The sequence below is a fragment of the Gorilla gorilla genome, chromosome 3 (assembly GCF_029281585.2).
Source record: "Gorilla gorilla gorilla isolate KB3781 chromosome 3, NHGRI_mGorGor1-v2.1_pri, whole genome shotgun sequence".
Taxonomy (NCBI): Eukaryota; Metazoa; Chordata; class Mammalia; order Primates; family Hominidae; genus Gorilla; species Gorilla gorilla.
Genome location: NC_073227.2, coordinates 49,112,079 through 49,131,867, shown reverse-complemented (window position 1 = coordinate 49,131,867; position 19,789 = coordinate 49,112,079). Strand labels below are relative to the sequence as shown.

Sequence of the window (19,789 nt, the reverse complement as noted above, 5' to 3'; positions counted from 1 at the left end):
CAGAACTATGGTATGAAAACCCATATCCTGCAGTGAGAAACTCTTACCTGGAAGTGGGAAGGGAGTAGAACGCAGAGTGTGCAGGGCGCTGCCAGGCCTGCTATAACCAGGAGTGCCCTGCATAGGCCATGGGATGGTTGGGTGCCTTCTTTTTGGCCCTGCCTGTATCCCAGATACTTGTGGCCAAGCAAGTCCCTGGAATTGTTGCAGGCATTGCAGTGGGAGTGAAATGCCCACCAGCTGGGGCTACATCTTCCATGACTGAGGGAATATAACTTGGTATTCATTGGAACTCCACTGAAGAGAGGTCGGGTGCTTTGGGAGTGTTTTATTGCAAATATGTGCCCTCTAATTGCCTTTTCCTAATGATCTCTCCTCATTCTGCTTTGGAGGTGGCGCTCCTCCAAGGATCGTTTCTTTTCCACCTCACCTGCAGGTGCACAGTGAATGATGCTTTAATTTATTTCATTTCACCTTGCTGCGGAACTCAGCCCATCCCACCTCTGCTGTGAGAAAAGCATTTCCATCTCTGTTTCAACTTTCCTGTGGTTCTGTTGACCCACTTGGAAGAGCTCCAGTGTACTGCCTGCTGGTTTTTTTCTATCTGCCCTTAATTTGGTTTGCCTTTTATTGTATTCCAACTGAACGGATTCTTTCTCTTTCTTTTAAGGGAAAGGACCTGAGAAAAACAATACTTGTAATGGCGACTGCTTGTTAAGGGTAATTGCTGTTTCATGTTAATTTGCATGTTAAAATGAGAATATAGGGAATTGCTAAATTCACCAACCTGTTCTATCCCAAGGCTAGTCCTTTTAAGTATATTTGTTGCTTAAATAAAGATGGAGCTATGCAGAATGGAAATGTCCAAATATGCAGTTTTTTTGTGCATGTATATATATAGAGAGCATTTAAAATTTTTATTTCCATCAGCAAGAGTCATTATACAATACATGGAAATTACAGAAAAGCAGAAAGAAGAAACCCAGAGACAACTAGCATTAACATTCTGTGAAATTATGTCTAGTCATTTCAATCTACATGTTATATTCTCTTTAAATGGGCATAGTTTCACTATAACTGTCTAGAACTTTTTGCTACTCCAAAGAATGTTCTGTGGATCAGCAGCATTGCTATCTCTTGGGAACTTGTTAGAAATGCAGAATCTTGGGCTCCACCACAGACATACTGAATCATAATTTTTATTGATTGCTATTACATATACATTAAAATTTGGAAGCACTCTTCTGCAAATGGGGTCCCCAGCCCCTAAGTTTTGGAGTGGTACCATTCTGTGGTCTGTTAGGAACAGGGCTGCACAGCAGGAGGTGAGTGGCAGGTGAGTGAGGAAAGCTTAATCTATATTTCCAGCTGCTCCTTATCTCTTGCATTACTGCCTGAGCTCCGCCTCCTGTCAGATCAGCAGCAGCATTAGATTCTCATAGGAGCACAAGCCCTTTTGTGACCTGTGCATGCGAGGGATCTAGGTTGCCCACTCCTTATGAGAATCTAATGCCTGATGATCTGGTACTGTCTCCCATCACCCCCAGATGGGATGTCTAGTTTCAGGAAAACAAGCTCAGGGTTCCCACTGATTCTACATTACAGTGAATTGTATAGTTACTTCATTATATATTACAGTGTAATAATAGAAATAAAGTGCACTATAAACATCATGCGTTTGAATCATCCTAAACCCCTCCAACCTCCCCTCACCCTACTGGGGAAAAATTGTCTTTCACGAAACCAGTTCCTGGTGCCAAAAAGGTTGGGGACCGCTGCTCTAGAACATACTATACCCAGGGCAGCATGTAGAGAGAACACAAAGTAGAGGGGATGCAAAGGGGCTCAGACCTGTATTCTCTTCTCCATTTTCTGTCAGTCTTGCCTAAAATAATTTTCGTCAGTACATGATAAGGATAAAAATGAGGTCCATTTTTTTTTTTTTTTGAGACAGAGTCTTACTCTGATGCCCAGGCTGGAGTGCAGTGGTGCGATCTCGGCTCACTGCCTCCTGGGCTCAAGCGATTCTCCTGCCTCAGCCTCCTGAGTAGCTGGGATTCCAGGCGCCCGCCACCACACACAGCTGACTTTTATATTTTTAGTAGAGATGGGGTTTCACTGTGTTGGCCAGGCTGGTCTCGAACTCCTGACCTCGTGATCTACCTGCCTCAGCCTCCCAAAGTGCTGGGATTATAAGCGTGAGCCACCGTGCCCGGCTGAGGTCAAATTTTTTAACGGTACGACAACCTTGTTGAGAAACCCGACTGTGCCATGTGTAATCATTTCACTCAGTAAACACTAAGTGCCTCCTGCGTGCCAGGCACATGTGTGGCAGCCACGGGCCTTGCATTCCGGCTTGCATGTGCTGCAGTGGAAACATACAGAGGCCAAGCAGGAGGGAGTGGTTGCTTCTGCAGGGATGGGGGCTGTAAATTAGAAAGAAAGGTGGTCTCTGGGTGGAGTCTTGATGGATAAATCAGTTATCATAAGTTATGAGTATTACCAGGTTCTGGAGAGAACACAAAGATGATAAAATTTGTCCCATCCTTCAAGGACCTTATGCTTGGTTAAAGGACAGGAGACAGTGTTTAAAACTAAATAATACAAAGCACCTTGGTATTAGGGTAGAACCAGAAGACAAGGGTCTGAATATTAATTTTTTAGCTCCGTAACATTTGACAAATTATTCCACATGTTGGAACATCCGATTCTTCTGTAAAATAGGGATAAAATGATATAAACACCTTTATAAAATCATATTGCTTTCTTGGCCAGGCGCAGTGGCTCACGGCTGTAATCCCAGCATTTTGGGAGGCCGAGGCGGGCAGATCATGAGGTCAGGAGATCAAGACCATCCTGGCTAACATGGTGAAACTCCATCTCTACCAAAAATATAAAAAATTAGCCCAGTGTAGTGGTGGGTGCCTGTAATCCCGGCTACTCGGGAGGCTGAGGCAGGAGAATGGCGTGAACCTAGGAGGCGGAGGTTGCAGTGAGCCAAGATCGCGCCACTGCACTCCAGCCTGGGTGACAGAGCGAGACTCCATCTCAAAAACAAAAACAAAAACAAAAAACAAAACAACCAAAAATTAGCTGGGCGTGGTGGCACGCCCCTGTAGTACCAGCTACTTGGGAGGCTGAGGCAGGAGAATTGCTTGAACCTGGGAGGTGGAAGTTGCAGTGAGCCAAGATGGCGTCACTGCACTCCAGCCTGGCGACAGAGCAAGACTCTGTCTAAAAAAAAAAAAAAATTATAGTGATTGTTTTCTTTTTTTAGTGTAGAGAGATAGGGTCTTGCCCTGTCGCCTAGGTTGGAGTGCAGTGGCACAATTGTAGCCCATTGCAGCCTAGAACTCCTGGCCTCAAAGGATCCCCCTCCTCAGCCTCCTAGAGTGTCGGGATTACAGCGAGAACCATGGTGCGGGACCTGTAGTGCTTTTTAAAGTGAAATAACATAGCAAAGCACTGGCTTGCAGTGGATGTGGAATCAATGCTGTGTGGCAAAGATATTTAAAAAGTGCCAAGTGAGCACCATAGATGGAAAATTGAGGAATAACAGAGAAAAAGAGAGGGTATTTTGACTTGGAGTGTGCGAGGCCATGTGGCCTGTGTGGCCTTGAGGATGCTGATGAGGCAGAGAAGGTATGAAGAATGGGCCAGTGGGAAGAGAAGCAAAAGATGAAGCTGCAGTTTTGAGACTGGATAGACCAAGAAAAGAGATAGGAGAAACAAGGGGTTGGGTTTGTTGGGGTGATGTCTGTCTTAGACATGTCAGGTTTCAGGGACTGCTGAAGGCTGTAGGCCTGGGTGCGTGTGTCAGACACTGCCCTTGATGCAGGCTCAGCCAGGGGTGGGTGAGGAATGAGGTCCTTGGCCCTCCCTGGGCAGGGTGTTTGGTCAGTGTAAATCTGGAAAAGGGAATCTTTCTGGCTTGTTGGAAATGTCCGCACCTGCACAGCGTTTCTCACCAGGATGGGAAACACAGGCTGAATGTTTTAAACCTTGAAGACCTACCTCTTCTTCAGACTGGGTAGAGGAGAACTGAACTTTTCTGTGTAATTTTTACCTACTGTCCTCCTCTTCCACGGGTCTCTTTTTTTCTTCTCAACGTTCTTCCTCCCAACTGAGAACCATTAATTGCTTCAGAAAAGAAATGGAATTGGATTTTTTTTTTTTTTTTAAAGAAATGGACTAAATGCTCTAACACTGAAGAACTATATTCCTATGTGCGTCAGTTTCTTTTCAACCATTAGCTCCTTTATGATCTCTTTATACAGGGTGGGTATAGCCCACAAGTAACTATGGTTACTAGTTTTTATAGGTTGTGACTAGTCTGCTGTATAAGGTGTTAACATTTTGCCCAATCTGCCTTATCTCCATCTCTTCTGTTTTTTTGTGTCTGTGTCTCTTTACACGCACACACTTAAAACATGTTTGCTGAACCATCTGAGTTAGTTGTAGAGATTATGACCTTTTAGCCCTAAATACTTCAACATGTATTTCTCAAGCACAAGGATATTTTCCCACATAGCCTATAATAAGATGATCACCAATAAATATTGTCTGATATATAAATAATACTTGAATACATGTTCAGATTTCACCTGTTACCCTAATACTGTCTTTTATACCCCCCTCCCAATCCAGGATGAGTCCAGTCATTCATTGAATTTTGTCTTTTTAGTTTCCTTTAATCTAAAACAGTCACCCTGTTTTTGTTTTGTTTTTGTGGTTCATGGCATTGGAAGATACCTTTGTTTTGCAGAATGTATCACAATCTGGTTTTGTCTGATTGTTACCTTATGATTAGATACAGATTAAGCATGTTTGGCAAAAATGCTACATAGTGACTGTGGCTATACCTACTGTTGCATTGTCCTGGAATTGATTATGCCGAGCACCACTTGGATGAGCAATTGATTATGCCGAGCACCACTTGGATGAGCTGGTCTGCCAGAACTCTCCGTTTGTAAAGATGCCTTTTCTCTTAGGTAATCTGTGGGGTGATATTCTGAGACTGTGTGTGAGTGTTCTGTCCTACAACAACCCTTTCTAGAATGGTTTTAGCATCTATTAATGATTGTTGACTGAATCAGTGATTGCACTGGTAGTTGCAAAGTGGGATTTTCTTCTGCTCTCCCTTTGATATTTATTAGCTGGCATCCTTTATAAAGAAGAGTTTCACCCATTATTTTTTCAATGAATATTTGTGGGTTTATGGTTTCTTTTTTAATCCAATGTATTATAGTTCAACAACATCATTTTTTTTTTTTGAGAAAGGGTCTCACTGTGTTGCCCAGACTGGAGTGCAGCGGTGTGATCTCAGCTCACTGTAACCTCCGTCTCCCAGGTTCAAGAGATTCTCCCACCTCAATCTCTCAAGTAGCTGGAACTACAGGCACCTGCCACCATGCCTGGCTAATTTTCATATTTTTTTGTAAAGATGGGGTTTCACTATGTTGGCCAGGCTGATCTCAAACACCTGACTTCAAGTGATCTGCCTGCCTTGGCCTCCCAAAGTGCTAAGATGATAGGCATGAGCTACTGTGCCTGGTCAACATCTTTTTTTTTGTTCAAACTGCCCCACTTTTGGCTATGAGGAGCCCTTTTAAAGCATCTCCTCCTATGTCCTTTTGTCATGTCTGCATTAGCATTTGAGCACTCCCTTGCTTTTTGGCACAGTAAGATGTTCTGGACTTATCTTGTACTTTCTCTGCCCAGACCCAACTATTTCTCCAGTAAGCAAAAGTATTTAGAAACCAAGATCTAGGTACTTGGGATTTTCTTTTAAAATGTACCTAATCTAGGCCAGGCACGGTGGCTCACGCCTGTAATCCCAGCACTTTGGAAGGCCGAGGTGGGTGGATCACGAGGTCAGGAGATCGAGACCATCCTGGCTAACACGGTGAAACCCCATCTCCATTAAAAATACAAAAAATTAGCCTGGCGTGGTGGCAGGCGCCTGTAGTCCCAGCTACTTGGGAGGCTGAGGCAGGAGAATGCAGTGAACCTGGGAGGTGGAGCTTGCAGTGAGCCGAGATAGCACCACTGTACTCCAGCCTGGGCAACAGAGCAAGACTCCATCTCAAACAAACAAACAAACAAACAAACAAAAGTGCCTAACCTAGAAAAAGTTAAAAGTCATTAATCATTTAAGTTCATCCACCCATTTCCCAAGATTATTCCCATGGTGGCATCAAGAGTTTTAGATGTTCACCAATGAAGGGAGAAGGCCATCCAAAGTGAAGGTCTTTGGGCTAGAGGTTGAAGAGGAATGCACAAAGGGAAATGAGATAGTGCCAAAGATTAACTTAGATAACATTGGAATTCTGCCCCAGAAGTGACTTAGATCTAGAGCCTGAGAAAAAATAGTTTCTGTGTGTTTTCTAGGTAGACTCTGAAAATTGGTTACCCTTTTTTATATCCATTAATGGTAAGATAATTTATTCCCCTGAGCTATACATATGCTAATTCTTAAAGCAATTTAAGATGTGTAGTTTCCATGCCGAGTTCCTAACTGCTCTGTATTTTCAGAGTCAGTGTAAGGTATGTATATGTGAATGTATATCTCAGCATATCTTTGAAAAATTAAGATTCATAGTTTTTATTTTGAATACTCATAATTGGACACAGTCTCTGGATTTTCTGGTTGATTATAATAGTTAGTTAATTCTTTTTTTTTTTTTTTTTTGAGACGGGGTCTCGCTCTGTCGCCCAGGCTGGAGTGCAGTGGCGCTATCTGGGCTCACTGCAAGCTCCGCCTCCCGGGTTCACGCCATTCTCCTGCCTCACCCTCATGAGTAGCTGGGACTACAGGCGCCCGCCACCACACCTGGCTAATTTTTTTTGTATTTTTAGTAGAGACGGGGTTTCACTGTGTTAGCCAGGATGGTCTCAATCTCCTGACCTCGTGATCTGCCCGCCTTGGCCTCCTAGAGTGCTGGGATTACAGGCGTGAGCCACTGCGCCTGGCCAATATTTGGTTAATTATTAAAGGTGCATATGCGCAGCATTTTAGGCAGCAACTTGTGGGACACAAAAGCCAGGAATTTCAAAATTTCCAAAACAATCATTGTGCATTTGATATAATGATAGAGTCTCTGAGGAGGCTCTAAACCTTAAATTGACTGATTTGTCTGGAGCTCCATATTTCTTCCATGATATTTTTATATATAATAGCATAATTAAAATGTTTATTTTGCCTTTTCTATTTGCTAAAATGAAACAAAACGTGTAGTAATTTGGTAGAGAACCTATATGAAAATGCTAAAAAATACAAAAGCACATTTGAAACATAAGGGTTTGTTTTTGTTTTTCATCGTGTCAGCATTTTTGGAAGTAAAAAACAAAACAAAAACAGACTATACATCTATGCATTGTATATCAAGGATATGGTTATTATTCAGCTATGTATGCTGAATGTTAACTACTTTATAATTTTATAAAACAAAACTACCACCCTCTCCTACACATACAACCACTGACTTTCAATCCTCAGCACATTCTTGAGAGTGGGAGTCCTATTAAAGTAACTGCCCTATACGAAGTAGTTACTGGGTATGCAGGTATGCCAGCAAAGCTAAATTGAAAGTGAAAAGGGACACATCACTTAAATATGCTGCTAGTGCACTACTCACAATAGCAAAGACATGGAATCAACTCAGGTGCCCCTTGACAGTGGCCTGGAGAAAGAAAATGTGGTACATATACACACTAGAATACTATGCAGCCATAAAAAAGAACTAAATCACGTCCTTTGCAGCAACATTGATGGAGCTGGAGGCCATTATCCTAAGAGAATTAGTACAGGAGCAGAAAACCAAATACCACACATTCTCGCTTGTAAGTGGGAGCTAAACATTGAGTATGTATGGACACAAAGATGGAAACAGTAGATACTGGGACCCACTTGAGGGAGGAGAGTGGGAGGGCCAAGGGTGGGAGGAGGGTGAGGATTGCAAAACTACCTATTGGGTATTATGCTCATTACCTGTGTACAAAATAATCTGCATACCAAACCCCCGTGACACACAATTTATCCAGATAACATACCTGCATATGTGCCTCTGAACCTAAAATAATAGTTAGAAAGAAAAAAAAATGAATAGATTAAAAATAAAATAAATGTACTCCTAGCCAAGCATGGGTGAGTGAACTCAGATGTGTGGTGGCCAAGTTGTCCCAAATTGGCCGTTGATTCCTGTATATCCTCAACCTTCAGTTCTTATGCGATATCAGTGTGTGGGATTAAACTAAGCACACTCATGACTAAAAGAGTCACTGTTTTTGGCAAGTTTTTAAAGTCAGTTTTGTTATTGGGAAAATTTTAATATAGCCACGTTCTTTTGGAGGTTACAAAGATCAATCTCTCTTTTCTTACTTGCTATTTAGAACTCCTCAAACTGGAAGTTTATCCCCATGCCCAAATGCATCCCTCTTTGTATTTGTTTAATCTTGATCTTGTTTGAAAGGAGCTTTATCCAGAATACAATTTCTTTATTCAGAATGAAATTTCTTTCAGATATTAGGACAGCTTAGATACAGTTATATAATTAAAAATCTTTCAACTGGATTTTACTAAATCCATGACTGTATTAGCCTGTAAAAGCAAATTATATTTTGGCCTCTGTAATGGGTTTATAAGCTTTAAACATCCCTATTGGGACGGACTGTATTTGTCCTTGAATTATGAGATAGAAAACACTTTCAGAGGTCCAGCCACATGACTGGACCTATTAATACTTGTGATTGACAAGGAAGCTCCTGATGTTCTTGTTTTTTGGCTAGCCTTCATTCTATTGGCTGGATTCACATGTGACGTTAAAGTGGGGGTAAAAAGGATGTTCCCACTAATGCAAAATATAAAGAAAGTAAAAATTACTCTGTTGTAATTCTACCATTTGTAACTAGCAGTTTTTCAAATATTGGCTTTTTTTTCTTTCTAGTCTTTTTTCTTATAAACAAAACTGGGAAGATGAGTATATTACATTATAGTCTACTTTCTCAATACTGCTTAAGAGCATTTTCTCCTTTTATTAAATATTCTACAGATTTTAAAAAACCATCCATTGTTGAGTATTGTGTTTTAAAAATTATTTACAAGAGTATTACTTATAATAGAAAAATTCCTTGTATATATCTTTATGCCTATCTTGAACTCTTTAAAAGAAAATTTAGTCTTTTTAATTTATTGGTTTTTAAGAATGAAAAGTAATTCCATTCAGTTTGTCCTTTCCAGCAATTATGGTTAAGCTGTCTTGTCTGCAAGAATGTATCTTTATAACACCGTCATCTTGGTCTGTCCAAAATGGTCCTGTAATACCTCCTTTAACAACTTTAGGGAATCTTACATAAATAAATTTATCATGTAACTGAAGCTGACCCTTAAGTGTCTATGGTTGGTAATTGTAAACATTGTGAAAGACAATGTTTTTTAAATTGCATTACAGTATGTTGCTGTCCTCTTAAACATAATGACAAAATATGAAAATCACAATTTCACCCCTTCTGAATAAATAACAAGCATCTTTTATAAACACTAGTTATTATGTGGTCAATTCTGATAAAATGATCTATGTGTTCTTAAAAACCACATTATGCAGAATCCTGCAGTAAAACTCACAGTGCTTAGGAGAGGAATGCAGTTGGGGACACAATACTCAAAAAATTATCAGTGACACTTAAAAAGGGATGGGAACTGAGTAAATACTGTTGCACAAATTTTTCACATACTAAATGGTTAAATACATAAATAGTGCAATAAATATGGTACTTCAACTCGAAAAAGTCCTGACATTTGCTTGTGAACTCGTGCTTTAGAAGGGTTGCCACTTAGGAGTTATTGTGAAGTGGTGGCAGACGGATTACCTGAAATCAGATGGAGTCGGGATACCAGATATGGTTTGGTGTGGCTCATAGCACACTGGTGGAAACTGAAGTCACTGGTAGATGTTTGAGGCATGGACTGTGTTCATTCTGTGTTCATATGCAGCTGGTTTTGGCCCAAGTGCAGCCTTCTGCGATAACCTAGTATTCTTGCAGTGAAATCATGCATAAAGAAACATGAAATTCGAGTTACACTCAAATTATTCTCTTGAAAAAACACAAGCGTTATAGCAGAACTGAGTGTGCTGTATGGTAATACAGTGATGCCCAGAGGATAAGTGAAATGTGAAATTCTGCTTGTCCCTATCTGAAGTAGAGTTAATGCATGTAAGACACAGAGAAGAACCTGGCATAAGAGTCAACAGTATATAAATGTTGGCAGTAACAATGGCAATAGTAATAAATGATGCTTATGGTGTTTGCAGGGTTCTGTCTGATTTTTAGTTACAACTACTTGCTGTAGCTGTGCCCTCTTTCTAATTGATTTTGCAATCTCCTGTGGCTTGTAAATGAGTGTATCACGCTTCTTAGAATTACGTCTAGTATAGAGAGCCCGAGGGGTATGCCGACTTTAGGTTATAGGTTACATATGGCATCTGTTTTGCCTACTTAAACTATTTTATTTTATTAATGATTTTATTGCCTTAGAATCCATTTGCACGATTGTTGGGGAAGTAACGTGTTTTTCTTTTTCTTTTCTTTTTTTCTTTTCTTTTTTTTGAGATGGAGTCTCGCACTGTCACCCAGGCTGGAGTGCAGTGGCATGATCTTGGCTCACTGCAACTTCCGCCTCCCGGGTTCAAGCGATTCTCCTGCCTCAGGCTCCTGAGTAGCTGGGATTACAGGCGCATGCCACCACGCCTGGCTAATTTTTTGTATTTTTAATAGAGATGGGGTTTCACTATGTTGACGAGGCTAGTCTTGAACTCCTGACGTCGTGATCTGCCCACCTGGGCCTCCCAAAGTGCTGGGATTATAGGTGTGAGCCACCGTGCCTGGCCTAGAAGTAGCATGTTATAAGTGAGGTTAGAATTGTCAGATTTTCTGTTTCATTAGGAAAAAATGAACACGGCTTTCTCTTCCCATTCTTATCTGCAGAAATTAAGGTGTGCTTAATACATTTGAAGAGTATTTAAAAGTTGTTGATACCTTTCCTTAAGTTGTTGTGATTCACTTCTATTTACAACTACTTCTGTGTTTATAAGATGAGCTCATGTTTGGAAGTGGGAACTGGCAAGTGTGATTTCGGAAGACCTTCCTTCCCAAGTCCCAATATAATTAGAAGTCCAGATTCTCCCTCGGTTCCTTTTTGTGACTCCCTGAGAAAGACATCTTTAACAGGAGTGGTTGCCAAGAAGCCTCACTAGTTCCTGCTTTTGAAACTTTAATAAGGCGACAGATCGAACTGCCATCTAGATTTAGAAAGCCTTGTTAGTATATTATGAAAGAAAAATAGTTTACATTTCTCATCATTTAAGGATCCCAATGACATCGTTATTTTGTTGATGCAGAGATACTCTGAATGGCAGTCGGGTATTTTGATTTTTCATTTCTGATATGATTTTGAATTTAAAGTTTTTGTCTCTACACACTTTCTAGATCGATCTCTTTGGGCTGCCTGACCTCCTTGGGTGCTTGCTATTAATTAACAGACTTTGTGGGGAAAAAAAGGAGCTTGCCTTCTGAGCTTTGTACCAAAGACCTGGGAAAAGTAAGTAATTTTAAACTTGCTTTTAAAAAATTCTGTTATACCTCTCTCAGAAAGTTAACAATAGTTCCATGGCTTTTTACTTTCTTTCATTCCTGGCTTAATAAATTTTATATGTTTTTATGGATTTGTAACATGGAAGGGGACTCAGGAAACCTCTTTGTGTAAAAAAAAAACTTGCAAGAGATTAAGATGATGTTCTACATTGTGCCATTTCTTTTGGGTTTCATAAACTGAGTCCTCAAGGTTGTGACAAAACTTTTATCAGATTTGCAAGTGATTAAACATCAAATACAAGGCAATGTAATATGATGTGACAGAAAAGTGAGTCCAGTTGTCTGAGCTTTCAGGTGTTTTAGACTTTTAGATATTTTGGATAGGCTTTTTGGTTCTGAATTTTTAGAGTAAGTATGAAATCGACTTGGTTCTTTTCTTGTCTGGGAAGGAAAGCAAAATGTGGAATTGCTTGTCCAATAAATTTTTCATGTAGCGTTGTCTTGGAAGAATTGATGCACCTCCCAGTTTTATTTTAGAATTTTTTTGAGGGCACTATAAGACATTCTAATTGAGACACTTGTTGAATGTTTTTGCTGTCTTTTAGAAAAAATTGCTTGGAACCAGAAAATTCAGTTTTATTCTCTTATCTTTTTGAAAAATGGACCTTACAGATATATAAAGTCGATCTGTTTTTTTAATGGATACTGCTTGGAATTATGAGCGACCAAATGCCCGTAACAATATATGCAAAATAAAATATGCACGTGCACGCACAGAAACATACACAAATATCCTCTCTAGCATGTTCCAGAAACATTATCGACAATAGGAATTGTTTTTCCATTAAATTACTAGATAGCTTTCTAAACTTCCTATGCTTTGTGTCTTATAGCTCCTCTCTATTTCTGGCAGTACAAATGAGCTAGTTGAAGCATGTTTAAAATAAAACAAGACAGAACAGAACTTTGCTTTAGTTCTATGAAAGTATTAAATAGTAAGATTGGATTTTATAGCTCTATTGTTATTGTATTTACTATAAATTTAATTATTATTAAATTGGGTATTATTTTGTAATAATTATAATAAGGTAGGGGTCTTGAGTTTTGAAGCTTATTTGAAGTTAAATATTTGTACTGAAAAAATACATATTTTGGGAGGCCGAGGTGGGTGGATCACCTGAGGTTGGGAGTTCGAGACCAGCCTGACCAACGTGGAGAAACCCCATCTCTGCTAAAAATACAAAAAAATAGCTGGGTATGGTGGTGCATGCCTGTAATCCCAGCTACTCGGAAGCCTGAGGCAGGAGAATCTCTTGAACCTGGGAGGCGGAGGTTGCAGTGAGCCAAGATTGTGCCACTGCACTCCAGCCTGGGCAACAAGAGCGAAACTCCATCCCCCCCAAAAAAAAACAAAAACCATATACGTGTGTGTGCAACACACAAACACACATACACACAGACACAGACACTGCACATACACATGTAATTTCTGAGGGATGTCAAGTCTCTGCTAAAATATGAATTAGTTGAAAGTAAGGAAAATCTCACCCAAAATATATTTTTTTGTTACAGTGAAATATTTGTAATAGTGAAATATTATTGTCAGTGGAATTTAAAAAAAAATAGAAATTTGTAGGTTGAATTTTATTGTCTTGTAATCACATGTTAATCTTAAAAGAAATATTTTATGTTGTAATTGTGTGTTGTAGTTGTTATTCCATTTTGGAAGGATATTTGAAAAAGGATTATGTTGGAGGCCACCCAATCTGTCTACAGAAATAGAACAAAAAGGTCAAATGATTGATTCTCTGGGCTTTCAGGGTCTAGATATTTGCAGTGGTGTTTAGATTGGAAATATAACTTAGCTTCAGAAAGTAAGCTACTTAAGCTGCCTTTCAAATAAGCTGCCTTTTCAAATCCTTATTTCAAAGAAATAAGCATTTCTTTAAAATTTCACATAGTCTCTAGTGCAGTATTTTCTTTACATTATACCAAAATATTCCCTTTTGGGATACATTGTAGCATTGTTGCAAAAGTTGTGTTTTGATTTTGTAGAGGGAAGGCATCTGTGGGACTTGTGTGTTTACAGTAAGCTAAAGACAGCCCTGTGTTACTACAGGGACTGTGACAAAAAGATCTCTGTGTACTAAACTTGATGTTAAGGCCAGACGCCGTGGCTCACGCCTGTAATCCCAACACTTTTGGGGGGCAGAGGTGGGATGATTGCTTGAGCCCAAGAGCTCAAGACCAGCCTGGACAACGAAAGAGACCTTGTCTCTACAAAAAATAAAAAAGTAGCTGGGCTTAGTGGTAAGTGCATGTAGTCCCAGCTAATCCAGAGGCTGAGATGGGAGGGTCACTTGAGCCCAGGAGTTTGAGGTTGCAGTGAGCTATGATCACACCATAGCCCTACAGCCTGACACTTGAGTGAGATCCTGACTCTAAAAAAAAAAATTAGTAAAAATAAAGTTGATGTTACATGTGAATATTTATATACGCAGAAGGATGTTTACAATGTACCCTTAAGGTTAAAAAAAGAGAAGGTTATAATGCAGAAGTGTACTGCACATAAATCTGATTTTGAAGAACTAGTTAAGTTACATGGAAGTTAATGGGAGGGAACGGGAGGGGAGGGGGTAGGTGTCTTTTCTGATATTTATTAAAGTCATAAGAAAATGTTTCTGACTGCTCTTTGAAAACTGTAAGGGATACTTAAATGTCTTGGTGGTTTCTTTTTGGAAAAGCAAACACACAATTTTAGAGAAAATTCAGAACCCTAGACAACCTCCACACTTCTTTTTAACCTCTGTCCTTTACTTTCACTTTTTTCTTAATTGCATGTGTCTTCAAAGTCTTCCTTGTTTCAAGCATTTCAAGCAATTCAGAAAATTGATTGTTTGAGGTAGATTTTTAGAAACTTGAGTCTATAATGGTGATAAAATATAACCGTACCTTCAAAAAAATTAGCCATGGGTTGTTTTAAAAGAAGTGAAATTTGTATTTTATTATCCTACTTAATGCATGTCCATGTTTGGTTTTATGTCAACCCTAAATGAGTATGCAGCAAGTTTTTTGGTAACTTTTTCCACTTAATAATAAATAATGCATATCCATGCTAATAAGTATTTACCTACAGCATCATTTTTAGTGAAAGGGAAACAACTGGATCTTAGCCTTTTGTTTAATTTTGGGCTATCCTGGCTTTCAGTTAGAAAGGAGTGTAAATATGTGGAATATATGGCATAGGTTTTTCATGTGAGAACAGAACAGAAAAGGATTCCCCATTTAGAATCTTTATGGTGTTTACTGTAGCCAGACATATTCTGAATAGGAGGCTCATGGGTCTGAATATGTGCTCAAAATGGTAAGTGTCACTGGCTGACAGGTGCTGTATATAAAGCTTTGTGTTTTCTTTGGTCCCTTTGTTATATTATAAAAGAGTGCAGGTGACATATTCCTCCTGCCGAGCTGTCTTAATCAATATTTCTGTGTCTAAGGGAGGATTTTACCTATGCATTTCTTTCTCCAAAGAAACTCCAAATAGCTCAGATGAAATGATGGTTACAGAAGGAACACTGATAGATTTTGGAATATAATTTATTTATGGAGCAAACTACAGTCCAGGTTAATTGGAGATCCAGAATGTTTTATAAACCTTTGTGTGCATTCTTAATTTTTAGTTCATTTATTGAGCTAACATTTGTTGAGCAACTATTGTGTGCCAGGAGCTCATTATTCAAAGATGAATGAGATATGTCCTTCCTTTTAGGGAACTTAATTTGAGTTTCAAAATTAGATTTAAATAACCTTTATGTAGCGTGTACCATGTGAAAAGCTGTGGAATGGACATTATATTCTTAGACAAGATGTTCAATGACTACAATTCAATAATGATATTTATTGACCTATACCTTTCAAAATAAGTTAGGAATGTAGTTTTCTAATTTTTAAAGGTTTTTTTCTCCCATTATGATTTTGGTATCTGCTGCTACTTTTTAAGTTAAATTAGGAAATGGAAAAAGGAAAGTTAAACAAATTACAAATGTTTAATTGGTAAATGTAGAGAGTGGTTTTGAAAACATGGATGTGTGTGTGTACACACACGTTTTATATTTGGAAGCCTATATGCATATAGTGTCATAATTTTTTTTCTAGTAGAATATTTCTTAGTTCACATGATACAATTAAATATATCTATCAAGGTTTCTTGGTATTTTGCCCTTAGAGTGACTCTGTCGCCTAAGTAAGTTTGGAAGCCATACCATTAAGCACTTGATGTCCACAGGAATTCTAGGGGTGGGCATTATTGAAACTTGGGGGAAAAGTAACTTGCTGCCTTCATACAGTTAGAACATGTTTGAGTCAGCCTTCCAATTATGATGCATCTCACTACAAAGCCCTGCAGTATCTTCCTGACTCCCATGAGCTGGTGGTGAAAGCTGATTCAAGAATGCTGTAGGTATGCAAATGACGAGCAGTCATTTCAGCTGAGAAATCAGGAAGTGTGTTCACTGCATTGAAGAGCTGGAACTGAAGTATGACTTGAGGGCTGAGTGAGAAGACAGAAAGTAGGGAGATAATTGAGGCCGTAGAAAAAGCATATGCCAAGGCATGGAGGAATGGGAACTCATGGCATATCCAGAGAGTGGCAAGAACTCCACCGTGGCTGGGGTATGGAGCGTGGAGAACAGAGTGGACCCTGAGATCGAAAAGATGCCAGAGTGAGAAAGGTCACACATGTGCCATGCTAGAGACTTGGAGTTTCTAAACAATAAATAGCCATCCAGAGTTTTAAAAGGAGAAATAATTAGATGGGAATTTTATAAAGATCACTTGGGCAGTAGTGTGGAATATCGTCTGGAAAAGAGAAAACTGGAGGCTGGAGACCCAGGGCCACCATGTGAGGTTGTGTAGATTGTTCACTGCAGAAGTGTACGTGTGAGCAGCAGATGGGAGGACTTAGAACCACCCAGCACACTTGTCATCAAGCTGTGCACTCATGGGGCTTGGCCTGCCTAGAGAGAGCACCTTTTATAATTTGCACAATGGGATGATCTACTTGCTTTTAATTGTTTTAAAAGTAATAGGTAGGATTAGATAAGATAAAACAGTGTCCCCTAGGGCCTAAGAGTCTGGAGGTGGGCATACTAAGCTATTGGCTGTATGTCAATGGGCACGTTCCCTATCCTCTGAAAGCCTATTTCCTCATCTTTAAAGGAGAGTTAATAATAGGTTCTGACAGGGCCCTGGACAGACCAGTTAAGAGAAGGTGTGAAATATGAGAGATGGAGAAATGATAGATCTGGGACTGCAGGCTGCTGCTAGCTGTTGTTTAGCCCTGAGAGTGTGCTGGGAACTGTACTAAGAACTTTGCCTGTTTTATTTTATTTAATCTTATATCTGCTTTCAGCAGTGGATGTTATTACCCCATTTTCAAGATTTTGAAACTGAGCCCCTGGCAGGTAAAATAACTTCTCCAATGTCACACAGCCAAGGAGTGGCATTGTCACTACTTGAACACACCACTGTAACTGTCATGTTTATGCTCTTAACCATTTTGCCACATTTATAAGTGATCTTTTCTGTTTCACTCCTTTAATATCCTCCTTGCATCCTGTGTTGTTTTTAACTTGAATTGATCATATTTATGTAACATTTTATTTAATTTGCTATAAGATCCTGAGGGCTGGGGTCAGGTCTCATTAATTTTTTTGTCTTTCGTAGCACCTTGCTTAATAAAATATGGCAGATAAGACTCAATAAAATGTGGTTGACAGAGGCTGGGTGCGGTGGCTCATCCCGATAATCCCAGCACTTTGGGAGGCCAAAGCAGGCAGGTCACTTGAGGTTAGGAGTTCGAGTCCAGCCTAGCCAACACAGCGAAACCCCATCTCTACTAAAAATACAAAAATTAGCTGGGCGAGGTGGCATGTGCCTGTAATCCCAGCTACTTGGGATGCTGAGGCAGGAGAATCGCTTGAACCCAGGAGACAGAGGTTGTGGTGAGCCAAGATCGCGCCACTGCTCTCCAGCCTGGGTGACAAAGGGAGACTCCCTCTTAAAAAAAAAATGGTTGATAGAATTAATAATCTCTAAGATTCCTTCTGTCTTCTAAAGTTAAATAATTTTTCATTCTATAGGTAAAGCTTCAGTTGCAGTTATACAGTTAAAGTCCAGTAGAACTTAAAAAGGGCTTCTTGGATGTTAGTTTGGTGTTTGGACTGATGGTTAAAGTTTCAAGAAATTCCTAATTGCCATTTTATCTGAAAAATAATTTGTGACTTGCTGTCAAAGACTGAAGCGAAGACTAAAGTGTACTTCTTGCAAGCCCTTTTTGGAGGCTATAAAGCTATGCTCGCTGCTTCATTGCTGCAGCAGGTATAAAACTCCAATGTCATAAATGATATTTTTGAGTTCATAAAAAATATTACATTGTCACTCATATTAGTAAGGACCTCAGTTTCTAAATTCATGTGGAGCCCCTTGGGCTAATGGTCACTTGTTTTTTTCTTCTTCTTTTTATTGACAAATAAAAATTGTATACATTTATAGTATACAACATGATGTTTTGAAATATGTATACATTGTGTCAATCCTAAATTAAGCGAATTAACATATGCATTACCTCACATAGCTGACAGTCACTCTTGTTTGGTTCCTGCTGGAGTCAGATTTAGACAACAAAGTGACAGTTAAGGGCAAGTGACTGTCAGATGCCCTGGAGTCAGACTGACTGTATAGGTTTGGATTCCATCTCTTCTGCTTATGAACTTTTTTTTTTTTTTTTTTTTGAGATGGGGTTTCGCTCTTGTTGCCCAGGCTGGAGTGCAATGGCACAATCTTGGCTCACCACAACCTCCACCTCCCAGATTCAAGCGATTCTTCTGCCTCAGGCTCCCAAGTAGCTGGGATTACAGGCATGCGCCACCACGCCTGGCTAATTTTGTATTTTTAGTAGAAGTGGGGGTTTCTCCATGTTGGTCAGGGTGGTCTTGGACTCCTGAACTCAGGTGATCTGCACTCCTTGGCCTCCCAAAGTGCTGGGATTACAGGCATGAGCCACCGCGCCCGGCCCTTCTTATGAACTTTTTAACCCTTGGCAAGAAAAAAATCTGGGAAATGAGGATGGGTAAGAAAATAAGTTGTGATCATAGGTTCATGTACCTGGTTCATTAGGAACTGAGGAAAAAAAAAATCCTTATCCACTTGGAAGCCACTTTTTGCTGAGATACCCTTAAAAGGAAGCCAAAATTGTGAACTTGTAGGACAGAATTTAGCACTTCAGTATTATAGCCTGTGTTTATCTCAGGATGACCCTTTGCTGTTTTTAAAGCAGAGTTCACGTGCTCTTGTAACTACTGACTGCATCTACTCTCATGAGCCCTAAGGAGGTAGTTTAGGCTTTGCTTCATGCTCTGTGTGCCTGAGTAAAATAGGAAATGATGGCTTTTAAGAAAATGGAAATTATTACTTGAGATCTACATTTCATCTGGGCTTTGAAAAACTCTGGGGTTTCTTTCATCTTCCAGGAGAACAGCACAACTGAGCTGTGAGAAAGGAAACCAAACCCTAGGGAAAGTTTTATAGCTCGTTTCTGCTGATGTTACTGGAAAAGAGGAAGGTAAGGGCCTCTAAATAGCTCTAGTAGCCTCAGTCGACAGTAAGTTCAGGTGTTCTGGAAATAGAACACAGGGGAGCTCTTTATTCCCATTGGCCTCTGCTTGGCCTGAAGGAGAGGGTGAAACAGCAGCAGAATGGATCTCTTAAAACATTGTTGTACAGCAAAAACAAATGTATTCCCACAGCAGAGTTTCATGTTTTCTTTCATGAATTTAAAGTTGAACAGAGGCCCGTGATATTTTTCTCTTTTGAAGTTTTACATTTTAGATTGCTGGAAGAGCAAGCACAGTTGAATGAAAACTCTATTCAGACCAAATACTTTTTTTTTTTTTGAGACGGAGTCTCACTCTGTTGCCCAGGCTGGAGTGCAGTGGTGCAATCTCGGCTCACCACAACCTCCGCCTCTCGGGTTCAAGCGATTCTCCTGCCTCAGCCTCCTGAGTAGCTGCGACTACACACACGCGCCACCATGCCTGGCTAATTTTTGTGTTTTTAGTGGAGACGAGGTTTCACTATGTTGGCCAGGCTGGTCTCGAACTCAGACCAAATCTTACTCTTGTTGTCTGTAGCTGCTTAGTTC

At 39.8% G+C, this 19,789-nt stretch overlaps 1 protein-coding gene across 22 annotated transcripts in view; it reads left to right on the top strand.

Moving 5' to 3' along the window:
- The window catches only part of APBB2 (amyloid beta precursor protein binding family B member 2), a 398,493-nt gene that overhangs the window by 101,929 nt on the left and 276,775 nt on the right, over positions 1-19,789 (top strand). For 14 of the 22 annotated variants that reach the window (XM_063705242.1, XM_055384848.2, XM_019025275.4 and 11 more), the window contains one exon: positions 11,485-11,596. The exons of 6 other annotated variants lie outside the window; for them this stretch is intronic. Coding sequence is in view for 1 of the 16 variants with exons in the window: in XM_063705239.1 (XP_063561309.1) it covers positions 19,190-19,210 (21 nt within the window). In the remaining 15 variants the exon portion in view is untranslated. Of the gene's footprint in view, positions 1-11,484; positions 11,597-19,118; positions 19,211-19,789 lie in introns of those variants that run through there. 2 more of the 22 variants (XM_063705239.1, XM_055384838.2) reach the window with 2 other exon arrangements.